The sequence below is a fragment of the Drosophila kikkawai genome, chromosome 3R (genome assembly GCF_030179895.1).
Source record: "Drosophila kikkawai strain 14028-0561.14 chromosome 3R, DkikHiC1v2, whole genome shotgun sequence".
Taxonomy (NCBI): Eukaryota; Metazoa; Arthropoda; class Insecta; order Diptera; family Drosophilidae; genus Drosophila; species Drosophila kikkawai.
The window spans coordinates 30,211,778-30,225,322 of record NC_091731.1 but is presented as its reverse complement, the minus strand read 5'-3'; the positions used below and the strand labels follow the sequence as shown (position 1 = coordinate 30,225,322).

Sequence of the window (13,545 nt, the reverse complement as noted above, 5' to 3'; positions counted from 1 at the left end):
CGAAAGGGGCCGACCGTGTGTGGCATCATGCAGAAATCGGGGACAGCGTTAAAGTAGCCTTATCGCCCCGGCATCAGCTTCAGTTGCAGCGGCAAAAGCAACACCAACAGCTGCAGCAGCACACGGCGAGAAAATATGTGCCCTGCAAATAATTTATGAAAATTTTTAATAAAGAAATAGTAGAGTAGAGTAGGTTCTTTTATTATTAATCCCTTTCTTATACAAGGACATAGAGTGACTCAAAAGATAACATATTTCTAAATGCAACATCTTATTTCTCTTAGTGCAACATCAGCAACTTCAATGTGGACAGTTTGAAGCAGTTTTATTGACGTGTGTCCGGGCGTGGTCACGAGAGGGGTAGGATCCATAGATTCAAGGAGATATATCCATCGGGGCAACGGGGTTGGTGGGAAGAGGATTTACCCAGGAGGGGTTTTCAAAAGGGGCTTTCAGAGGTGGGGCCGTCGCTGTTGCGTTATAAATAACGCCTGCTTCATTGGTCGGTCGGTGGAAAATGCACTTGAACATTTAGCCTGCGGCTGGCATCGGTTAATGGAATTTATCCATTTTCAAAGCCTTAAAGTTTACGAGAAGGATTTTAAGCAATTGCTTTTGTCCACTCTCAACCGGCAATAATTCATGTCAAATCAATGCCGTAAGGAAGAGGCTAAACCTATATCTTATATAATTTATTGGAACGCACACATATTCGCATACGAATGGAAAAGTTGGTGGATTTGCGTGTATGTGGACAACGGCGCCAATTTAATTTGAATTTGCCAGTTTCTTTTTTTCTGCTTTCCTGCTTCTGGCGTCGTTTTGGCAATATGTGACAGGACTGACCATTTAAGGATTTTAGCTGATGAGAATCCAGCAAAGCGGACGCAAATTGAATAAAAGGAATGGTCAAATAAATGTAGTGAAATGGAGAATCAGTTTTCCTTTTCGGGATTAATTTTAGGATTATTTTATATCTTGATAATTTTGGTAAACTAAAATCTTTGTTAATATCATGTAGTTTTTCGAATATTTTTTAACCTTTAAAAGTATAATTTGAAATGCTAGTTTATCTCTTAAAAATCCATGGATATGATCAATTCCGTGGCTGGAACTTAACCCTTATGAAACAGTTTCCATGTTTTTGTAGCTGACCCAACCGCCATATTGTTTATCCGTCCTTTACAAAGATCCTGCCATTGTGCGGTGCAGCTGTTGGTATGGTATTTCTGCGTGGTTTTTGACGGTACTCTTTTGGTTTCGGTGCGAGTACGAGTATTTCGGTTTTTTTTTTTTCGCCGGCACATCGTTTATTATGCCAAGCGAGAAATGCAATATTTTCTCCTGCGCCGCTACGTGGCCGACAAAAATATTTACAATTTGGCAGTGGCTGTGGTAGAAGCCGAGGCAGAGGCAGAGGCAGGGGCGGCGGCAGTGTCCCTTCACCAGAGCAGCACAGTGGAGCCACCACAGCGGCAGCTGCTATAGAAACGGAAGCCATAAAAGGAAGCGCACTCCATAAAAAAGGAGGCCACACACCATTCGGCTAAGCTCAAAAGCGGCAACTTCAATCTTTGAATGTTTTATTTACTGCAAAATCGATATGGCTTTTTCCCCCACACGCTCTCCGCTCCGCCCCGAGCCTGCAACCCGTGTTTCTACGTGCTCGAAAGGGGTGGCAAAAAGAGGGGGGAAAAAAAAATGTGCCGAAGGGATGGCTGGGGTTAAGGGGCTATTGGGCCAAGGGGTGAGCGAGCTTAACACACAAGTGCCAAGCGTAACGAGTTGCATGCAAATTTCTCCTTTTTGTTTCTCGTTTTCTGCTCTGAAATATCACCTTCGCCGCCTCTCTCAAAGGGAAATTTCAATAGCAAAGCGGGGGAAAAGCGATTGGGGGATGGCGAAGGGGAAACGTTCAGTGTCCATGGCAAATCACACACCACATAATTTTCCCGCTGCACCGGAGACACACACTCGCACAGCAGACAGACGCGTAATGGCTGTCCTGGAATTAGTGAGACTGTCGCTGCTGCGTCGCCGTTGCGTCTCTGTCGGGATCCCCAGGCGCATTACGTATGCATGACGTTGGCAGGGGCTGGCGCAGAACGAGATGCTGGGGCAGGAGCAGCAGCTAGAGCTGGAACAGCGGCGCCGATTGGTGAATGGCGTAAATGCCTGGACAGAAGCAAGACCCGGCTGCCTCCCGAAAAACTAGCAACACAAGTCAAGCAGCCGCAAACCAAGCGATAGATGGCCCTCTCTACACTGTACAAAAAAGTATAGCTAAGATAAAAAATACAATATAATTTGTGTCAAAAAATAAAAGCAAAGGGGTCCAAAGATCTGGAAAATTTTATAACTTTGTTAAAGTTTTCAAAGAATGTATAAATTATTTCCGGTTTTTCTTCAAGTGCCGGATAGGAAAATGGAACAGAGACCACGGGGTGGGGGTCAGGTCTCAATGCTGATTGCGATCGCTGCCGGTTTGGCCATTTTGCCACGACTCCGCCACGGTCGGGTCCCATGTTGATAATTCGAAATTTGTATTCCAATCTTCAAATTGTCTCCAAAATGGAATTGATTTTATGCAGATGAGCATGAAATTGTCTCAATGCGAGCTTTGCATGTTGGTGTAAATAAATGTAACGACGACGGCGGGGACACAGACACGGACACAGACCCGGACAAGGACGTGATGAGTCCGGCTTCGAATTTTTTTCCTCGGCCATTTTGGCCCATTTCGCAGAGTGCATGCAGCATCAAAGATGCGGCATTTACGAATTTGTAATTCACAGCAATTCAGCAGGGTCTGTCGTTTCGATTCAGCAACCGCAAACATATTTCCTCGAACGAAAATTTATTACTTAATTCCATCGGACGTTGGGACGGGATGGCAGATGCCACTGGCCGGAAAATCAAATCAAATAAAGAAGTGGAGGGGAAGGGGGACAGCAGCCGCAGTGAAGAGCTCATAAAATGCTCCAAGAAATCCACTTTAAATATTTGGCTAACCAGAAAGCCAGAACTGGAGAGGCCCTCCCTCTCTACCCTCTTCCGATCCCCGAAACTCAAACAATGCGCTCGCTTGCATTTCATTTGAATTTACAACTGTATTCGGTATTTGAACGGGCCGCGGGGGGAGCGGCTGTGCGATCGAAGTAACCGTGCCACGCCCCTCCCAGCGTCCAACAAGGAAATGGAAATCATCATCATCAACCATCAGAGCCATCAGCCATCAGGGTTATCGGCGTGGAGCAAGCCAATAAAATGCAAGCACGAGACAAACACAAATCGAATAAAAAATGCTTGGCGAAAATTCGCAGCGGAAATTCAAACTGGAAACCGAGGAAGAAACGGAATAACTGTGTGCAGTCAATAGCCCAATGTGTAAACATGGCCAACAAAAATATTTCAATATTTCAAACACGCAACTCAATGACGATTGGATTGGAATGCTGGATGAGAGGGGCAAGCTCTCCTTTCCCGCTTACCAACTTGGCCGAAAGGAAATTGAAGGACAACCGCAATTCATTGATTTAGTGCCAGGGATTTTGACTTGGCTTTAGCTTGTACATACATACATACATATATATATCTGTATATACTCTCCATTCTATATTCTCCCTCGTGGCGTATACGCGATGTTATCGCTTTTCATTTGTTTGCACTGCTGAGTAATTTGTGTTTGCCATTGCCGTTGATGTGTTTAGCATGTCCTACTCAGCCCCCGATCCCGGATACCCTGAGGCCCGATCCCCAACTCGGATTTGTAAATTATATGTTATGTCTGACAAGTGCGGCGATGGGGTGCAGATAACGCTCTTAAAGTGGCCAGGAAATTGCAAATTGCTGGTTAAGTTGCGTACGAGAGTTACGCCCTGATAAATATGTTACCAGTCAATTTCTTGGCAGCTCCAAATGATAGCCTAGCCTGCTTATGTCTATATTTGAGCTGCCAATAGCCATAATTTAAGCTGCACCCAATAAGGAGTTGTGCAACGATCAAATTATAATAATTTACATATTAAATTCCTGAAAGTCTTGAAAGAAACCTTAAATTTAGTGATATTCTCCCGCCGAGTGCTGTATCTCCCGCCGCTATCAATGACTTGGCTTGCATATTTTCCCAAATCACTTTCGGGGCCCGTAAAAATCCCATGCATAAGTTTAGTTCAACCAGCCAACTTCGAAGCATCTATAAATCATCTATGCAATTTTAATTCAAATACAAAAGAATTTCCCACACTTGGGCTGGGCTCGGGAACGGCAGCTATAGCTGCATTGTTGGCATAAACCAATTGCAAAGGCTAAAATAGCGAGGACTCCACAACTAATGCGCTCAGCGCGCACCGCAAACATTCTCTCTCTGCCGGAAAATTCAAAAAAACAGATCGGGCCAAAAGCCACTCGTGTCCCGGGCCAAAGGCTTTGGGAATAAAGCCAAACTATATGCATGTCTGTAGTATAAATAACCGCATTTGTCTGCGTGCGTGTGAGTGTGAGCGTGTATGCGAAATATTTTGTTTAACGTTTATAGTTTTATGCACTTAAGATAGCAAAATATTTTCCTTCTCTTCTGCTCGTTAAATTTATATTCGAGTATCAGGCACAGAGCTTAAGCCAAAAGCAAAACTTTTGCCAATATTTGTAAAAAATATATTGATTGGCCAGGGCCAAGGGAGTGGGCGGCAAGGCTGTATATACATAGCTGGAGGGGAGGAGACCAGTGTATAGCTGTCTCTTGACTTATGAACACACATGTACACACAGATCCTGCTTCTGCACATGCACTTATTCCTCCCCTAAAGGTTTTTTGAATTCCCCTCTACTGACTTATGGCTACGCTTTGTGGGGTTTCATTCCGGAATTTATTTATGCTGGTCTAAGAGGTGTTGAATTATAAAAAAAAAGAAGTAATTTGAAGAGGGAATTAAGACTCGGAGTATTTACAAATTATCGTATGTATATTTAATTAAAAATGACAACACCAATTTTCATTCAGATTTTGTAATTCTCACCCCTAAAAATATGAAGGATCTTTTGTAATAAATCAGTATCAAATATTATATAAGGACAGCTTAATTCAATTAAATACTACTTAAATTTAAATTATTTAAAGCCTTTAACATATTTCAAAACCAATTTCAAAGGGTATTCCAAATAATGTTGAAAGATGTATAAACTCTTCTGCTTGTGTTTTGCATCTCCTGGGTAGGGGAACACTTTCCTCAGCGACTACGTCGCTCAATTCTTTAGACAAACATTGGGCACATCTGCCACGCCTCCAGACCCAGGTCCCCACCCTCGGCTGCAGTCCCCTTCTGAAATTTTCCAAGCTTTTCGTGCATGATAACAACTGTGTGGCAAACGCAGTTCGAGGGCCATCGATGCTCCTTCACGGATATCTTCCGGCTGGAGAGCAAAGGTTGTGTTTGTTTTCTGTTAAATGTTCAAATATATTATTGCAGCCCGAAGAAGATGTGCGAGAGCGCACTTGCAGACATTTTCGAATTCGTATTTACATGCAAGCAGGAAATTGTACTCCCCCAACACACACTCTTTGGCTTGTTGTTGTGTCTGCATGTTAAAATATTCAAACAAAAACGTTATGAAAATATGAACTGTGATGTTTATCGATTGTGAAATATGATATACTCCGGGGACGGGGCGACTGGCGTCGGAAGTGCACACACACACACACACTCGCACACTGGTTTGGCCTTTAATTTGTTAGCACAATCCCATCGGCAGGCAGCGCCGCTGACAGGCATTCTACTGTATGTATGTGTGTGTCTGCACAGGGAAAAATAAAGCAGATGAGGCAGCCAATTGGGAATAATGCCAATAAAGTTCGAATTTTTTTAAATATAATTTACAAATAAAGTAGATAAAAGGATGCATAAAATTGGTTCCAAATACCTTTCTTTGCTGCCTAAAATGTCTTGTTTTTTTTCATAACGAATACACAATTAATAAAGATTTAATAAGACAGCTAAAGTAATTTTTTTTTTTTGCTGTGTGTGAGGAGAGTTTGCTCTGCATTCCGTGATTTTGTGTTTGTTTGCGTGCCTGGCCAAAAACGAGAGCCGGATCAGACCTTTCGCCCGACCAATCCTAACGGGAGCAGACCCCACGGAGTCAGCCAGTCAGTGCCCCTCGGCACCCGGGCATTGGCTGCCGAATTCCTACGGTAGCTAATAAATATTAAACTTTAATTAAATATGTTTTTTGCTCGATATTTATGTGGGCATCGACTGCAACTCACTGGGCAATTGCAGTGCAATTTCGCTTCTGGCCAGCCCAGCCATAAATTTACAACCTTGAAGCGCCACCAAAGCCAACGAGCCAAAGGCCATTAAAATACGTTTCTTTTTTTTTTCGCCGGCCACTTAACATGATGGTGGGAATGGGGAATCGAGAAGAGGGGTTAAACTAAAACTCATATTAAAAATTGACTTTTATCGTGATTTACAATCAAGTTGGCCTTTTTTAAATGCCGTGGTCGACATGCGGGTTTTGCCTTTCTGGCTCCAATTGCACTCTGGAAAAAGAATCACAAAAAATCAGAACGCTGTAAAATTTGCAAAATGCTGAAAAACAAAGATTTAAATAAGTTTTTTACTTCATTACTAGAATTTGAAATATTTTATAAATAAAAGGTAAATTTTTTGTATTTTATTTGATAGAAAGTTAATGAGTTTTCAGCTTTATTTAAGGTAATAGTGAAGATAATATTGTCCTTTTCAAATAAAAAATTTATATAAAGCCAAATTTAAATTTTTTCAGTGCTTGGGTTTAGTTTAGGTTGCCGAGAAGCCGCCACACCAGCTCCGACAGCTTGTTGTTGCTGCTGCGGTTGCCCCACTCTCACACACACACATGGGCGTAGAAAGAAAAGGGGTCTGTAGGAGGGGGGGCGGGCTAAATATTTCTTCGTGGCTTAGCTTAGACGGGCCAACATATTTAAGCCGAATGCTGACGCCCGATTCTCGAGCAGCGTCCACGACATGGCACGACACGTGGTTTGGTGGCAAACGGGCTTGGGAATGGGAAATGGGAATGGAGGCCGTGGCAAATCCCCTTAGCCACTCCCCCGGCGCCGCCCACTGGCACATCCTTGAAGGCGGCGGTGGCCTGCACACTATATCTGCACTTCCATTACGAAATCCCTTTCTTTGGTTTGGCTTTTCCTGCGCAACGCTTCATATTTCCTCACACGTAATTCCATTGGATTTCCAATGTCGACAACGACTTTGCCTCTTGACTTTTACTTTGCCCGACGCTGGCTTTTTAATTCGCCAAAGGATCCTGTCTGTATCGCCTTATTGGGTCAGCAAAAGTCTATAAACATCAGCACAGATAACGCTGAATGGGGTAAATAAATTATTTTAAGCTGTATTTTAATTGTTTTTCGCTCGAAAACGAGACTAAATTGTGTTTTCTATTTTCTCTATATTTTTACAGAGACTGCAGAGTTGTGCGTGATCCGCAGACGTTGAAATCAAAGGGCTATGGCTTTGTCAGCTTTGTCAAGAAATCGGTAAGCTATGCCAACAGATTGGCAACATCAAAGGCCAAGCCTTTCGGCACCAATTAGAAATGTTTCAATCAAGCTCGCATTAGTCGCTACACAAGTTTAATTTTCTAAGTAAACACACAACAACAACACACATATCTTTTTGGTTTCGGTTTCAGAAGTTTGCCAACTGAAATCTTAATTAAAACAAGTAGAAACTTTAGCTGGATTCCCGTTTGACATCCGAGCAACTTAACATATCAAAAGACACCTGTGGCTTACCCTACCTTTCCCATCCACCGCTACACCTTTATACCTTTCCACCCCCGTCTACATACATTTTCCCTTACTTTCCCTAAGATACACATAAGCCAGAGACAAGCCAAGCGAAGCGCACACATTTTTAAGATTTAATGCATTCCTCCTTTCCTTATTTCGGTTAACTGCCAAGGGGCGAGTATTTGATTTTATTTTCTTCCTCAAGGACACACTCGTATATCAAAAGCAGGCTGCTCACGAATCTGTAATGTTTTTTTATGGCCGCAGATGCAGCCAGTCTCACGGGCTCCCCAGGGCAAAGAAAAATCCCAAGAAACCACCCTTGGATCGTCCTGGGGCACTGTAAACATTTACACATCATATTCAATATGTTTAAACCGCAACTGATAAGGGTCCAAATAACTGCTGGCAGGACTCCCGCTCTGTGTGTGTGTGGTGTGTGTGTTGTGATTGAATTTCATGTGCCTAATAGGTAGAAAATTCGACAAAGAGCCACAGAAACCGACAGGCTGAGACTATAACTAAGTTTATGCGAGGTCGGTCCTTGGGAAATCAATTCATGAAGAGTGTTTTTATTTACAGTTTCATGGAAAAATAAACCATGAAAAGGGCCTAGAAAAGTATCACCTCTTTAAGAGTAATATTTAAGATTAAATTTATAAAGTTTGATCTTTCAGAGGCCTTTTAAAATAGTTTTCCAACTGTGAAATATTAAAATTTACGCATATTTCTTATTTTTGGATACATGGATGGATGGATTATAGCTTATATTGACTATTTTCCCATCAAAATCAAGCAGAAACCTTCTATAACCCATGATACCAAAGGCATAAACAAGGCATATAGCATCAAAGACGGCAGAATCGAGTCAAGCGAATGGCGTGTCAGTCAGTCGAGCAGAAAAAATGCGCAAGCCTAAGGCTTAGAGCCACAAATCACACGCAGACTCCAAGAAATACATATAGACGCTGGGAGAAGCCAAGCGCAAAGAGCCAAACCAAATCAGGGCAGCAGTCAGATCCTCCGGTGAAGGCGTAAAAGCCAAAGGTGCTGCTAGTCAATTAGGCGGCAAATGTTCAAAATTATTAATTAAATTTTAATGTTAATGCCATGAAATGTGTGCCACACTTGCCCGATGCCGGATGATTTGCTTGACGTTGAGAAGATCAGCGCGGATTTGCGTGGGAATGTGTCGTGTGCAAATACAACATAATCTCTGACACTTGTCTCCTGCCACGCCTCTCACAGCCCACCCGCCGCTGCCTGTCACTCACATCTACATCTATATGTATCAATAAATACGTATACATATATATATATTTAAGCCACAGTCGAACTTTCGGCTGGGAGCCTTTTGGCAACTGACTTGTTTTACTTGGAATTATGGCCAACGTGGCGTATACTTAATGCCTCTCCACAGCTAACTAGTTAACTTTTTGCGCTGCAAGTGGGGAATGACATGGAATGGGTTGCCAATTTTCGAACTTTCTCGATTAGTTTCGATGCAAAGGCTAACGCAAAGGCACAGGCTGGGGTGGAAGAAAGAAGTGCAAATAGCAAACTCAAATATTTCAAATTAAGTTTCTCGACATGCGTTTTGTACACAGTCACAGTCACAGTCACACACACTCACCGCCCTAAGCCGCCACAACCACGCCCCTTGTCCTTGGGCCGGCGTCACTTGCAGCTGATTTAATGCAAATTTTATTTATGCGAAAAGTTTTATTAAATTTTTGTGCAAAGTTGATATTTTCTGTGGTTTTGCGGAAATTGAAAAGTTATTTTTCGTTTCGAGTGTGTGCCAGTGCATGTGCATGTGCAACTGCCAGCCGGAAAAGGAAGAAACAGTTTTCTTTCATTCAGCACTTCCGTTTGCCGGCGCCTGAAATTTTGCCAATCGCTGGGGCGCTCTCCGTTTGCATAGAGCCAATGCCAAAGCCGTAATGCCAAAGCAGCTCAAGCAGCTCGAAAAATATTTAACGCAAATTGTTTGGCAACATGTTTTAAATAAACACCATAAGAGCATGGCTCTGAGAGCCTGGCTCCTCTTCTATATATTTTTTGTCTGCCTGTGCGACGCATACAAATTGCCATAATTTAATAACCATCAAGGCAAGCTGAGCATTTGCATGGGGGAGGCGGGAAGACGATGCCTGTCTGCGTGTCATTAGCATCATAAATCACAACAACAACAGGAACAGCATCAGCGGCAGCAGCAAGTACGAAAAAATTTACGCAAACATTAAACGCAATAAACATGTCGATGCCAGGCTGTGGGAAACATTAAGAAAATACATAACACTAACAGGGAAATATATTTTATATTATTTATTAAAATAATTATATTTTTAAATATATAAACAGGAGTTAAGAAATGATTTAAACCAATTAAAATTTAAAAAATACTTTACATACAGAATAAAAAAGAGAAATCTGCATTATATTAAGTTTATATAGTTAAAAAATATCTTGAAAATAAAATGCACAAATTTTAATATATTTTTATTAACTCTTAATGATTTTTTCTTAGTGTATAATCACTTCCGGAGCTCCTTGAGCTTCAACCGAAATGCTAATGTCTGCCACTGTCGACGGCTTCTGTTATTGTCACACACAACCAAGGCATATTAACATATTATTGCACACTCACAGGGCAAAAAAAAAAAGACAACAAAAAAACAAGAGCTGGGAATGGCAAGGAAAAAATCCCGCTTGCTGCATCTTGAGTAGCTTTTCTTTTTGACACAAAACTGATTTGCCAGCGTTATGGGAACAAAGGCAGGCTCAGGACCCAGGCTGCATTTAATCGCATTACTCCTTTCGCTCTGCCCTGCCATCTTGACAGATTTTTCATAGCATAATGCACTTAAATTTATTTAAAAGTTGCCGCAGCCAAGCGGTGGGGTGGGGCGGGTCGAAAACGCAAACGAATTGACAATGTGTGCAGCGAACAAGATATAATGTCGACTTCCCGGCCACGCCCCCGCTTTCTTTTCATCATCTTCTTGTGCAGTTCATTGTTGCATTATTATCATTTGTTCTTATTGTTGTCGCTGCTGTTGCGAGAATGCCTGTGGTTAACCCCCACAACACCCACCACCCACTCAGGCAGCCACCCACCACCCAGTTTGTGATGTTTCTTTTATGATTCCGCTGCGTGTTGCCTTGTCATGTGCATGTGCACTTAAATTAAAAAGCATTCCGCATACATTGGCCTTAATTCGCGCTGCGTTGCATTTTGCCAGTCCCAAAAATATGGCTGCAAGATTGATTAACCCATTCGATGCTTTTCGGAGGAGAAAACTAATTAGAAAGCTCAGTTATAGATATTTTATGTTTTAAATAATTAACAGTATCATCAATTTGCTATAAAAATAAGTCTTAAGATTATTTCACTCTCAAATTATTTTGATATAAGAAAGAACTTTTTTTAGGATGGAAAATTATTGATTGTAATAGATTTTAAATTACCCCGACTCAGCCAGCATTCACTCTTAATTGGTCAAAAAGATTTCTTGCAAAATTCCAATATGCCTAATATATTCCCTTTAACTTAATGTTTGCCTTTAAAGTTCCGCCCCCCTGGCTCTGACTGGTTTTCAATTTATTTAATTTCAAGCCTGGCAATAAATTTACTGAAGCGTAGAAAACTCGGTTATAAATATAAATGGCCTGGACATTCATTTTATGCTTTATATAATAATTCAGGAACTAGTGATTTGAGGGCGATGTAGGGACACCACGGACTACAAACTGCCTACACACGCGTAAGCTCGGAGCCCGGAGGCAGTGACTATAAAAAAGTATTTGTAGTAGATGGGGTAAGCGCTGTAGGGGAGTGATGCCCAGAATGGGAAACAACGCCCGAAACTGGCATACATAAATAAATCCCATGGAATTATGCCTTGACAAAAATGCGTTCTAGCGTGAAATACTGATTTTTTGGTCAACAACTCCCCCAATGTTGATGTGTGGTCAAAAATCGAAAAGCGTTTGGGCCGGGCCTAAGAGGAATGAAAACAGTTTTTACCGTTGACTGGGCCAGACAGATTCAAAGATGACTGGGGATTCTGAACGCCTTATCTCTGCTCCGTTCGATGGCCACATCGTCATCATCATGGCCATAGCCTGGCCTTGCTTCATCATAATCATCATCGAAGGAGTCGACAAATGGAAGAGCATTTCCATTGAGCAAACGATTTGCCACTTGAGTTATTTTATAAATATCAAAAAATCATCATCAGCAGGACTCCGTCTCCGTCTCCGACTTCGACTGCGAGTCGAAATGACTTGGGGTTGAGTTTTATCTGGAAAGCTTTAATATTCAACTTGGGGTCGGTTGGTTTCCTTCACGCTTATCTAAATAGCCACGTTAATGAATCTGACCGAAGAACAAAGCTAAACCGGCTTACGAGCTGGCCAGGGAAAACCTTTTAGCCCGAAAAGAAAAAGGGGCCAGGCCAGCACTAAATACTCGGCGTCTGCTACCTTTTTTAAGACAAAACGGTCCCCAAAAGAAAAGCGAAAGCCAGAACAACCTTCTTATTTCCCCCTGACAGCGAGGTGTATAGTATGCGAGGGTGTCTATGTGTATGTCAGGATTATCCCCTTTTTGTATTTGAGTTCGAGCTTGCCTTTTTTTTTGCACCTTCTTTCGCTACAGTTTTTCGTTTTCCTTTGCCCTTTTCCGCCTTGGCACAAGCCATTTCCTTATTGTTTTAATAAACATTTAAAATGTCTTGCTCTCGGCTTACTGGGCTGTGTGTATGTGGCAAACGAAACGTCAGCCGCAACCAGCAGCAACCATTTTGCGGGCAGTGGAAATGGGGATAAGATAAAGGGGTCGATCCCGGCGAGATCCACATGAAAAGTATGACAAAACCCTTTTAAACCACTTAAAAATTCTTCAACTTACTTTTGCCTTTCTTCATTCGCTTAATGAAGGTATTTCGCCTTTTCGGTTTTGTTTCCCTGTTGTTACCCTGTTAGCCCGTTTTCCCTGGCCAAAACTTTGAGCCCCTCCCATTCCCAGACTCTCCAAACTTCCCCTCCACTCATTTTCGTTTTCGGCCAAGGTCCACAGTCCGCAGCAGCATTAAAGGATTCTGCGCCTTATCAAGTAATCAATATTTACAAAGGCCTGCTGGCCTGACTTTGCGTAACTTTCGCTGCAAATTGAATCCGTACGCCAACCAAAATGTTCTTAAATTTCTGTGTCGCGCCAAGGAAACTTTTCAGCGCGGCATGTCCATGAAAATTAATTAACTTATCCCGAAAGCGGAAGTTGTCATTTAGAAAATTTTCAGCGCAAAATGTTCGACGCGTGTCGCAGTGCCTGAGCAGGCCTGTGTTGTGTCTGAACTTTTAATCAAAGGCGAATTCATTTGCGAGCTAAAACCGAAGCTGGACTAGTTCGGTGACAGACCGGAAAACGATTCAAGTTTTCCTCCTATTAGCTGCAAATTTGCCATTCACCATTAATTAATTTCGCCCAACCGAGCAACAACAAGCAAAGCCGCACACACAAACAAAGTGTGTCGCTCCAACTGCCAATGATGTGATCCAAGACCCAGGGCAGTGCCCATTGTCCTCTGTCTCCGGCTTGACCCCAATGCCGTAGGGATGCAATTAGCCAGGACGACAACAACAGTTACGGTTTCGATTTGGGTTTTTGGGGGCAGGCCAGTGCTTCGATTCATAAATAGTTTCGCAAGTCGTAGTGGGTGCTATATTGCGGTCGGTTTGTCAGG

General features: G+C 42.4%; 1 protein-coding gene across 1 annotated transcript in view; it reads left to right on the top strand.

Annotated features, from left to right (window-relative positions):
• Nucleotides 1-13,545, top strand: part of LOC108077621 (cytotoxic granule associated RNA binding protein TIA1) — a 93,304-nt gene that overhangs the window by 71,207 nt on the left and 8,552 nt on the right. The window contains 1 exon segment of the mRNA XM_070287311.1: nucleotides 7,465-7,540. Within this exon segment, the coding sequence (XP_070143412.1) occupies nucleotides 7,465-7,540 (76 nt within the window).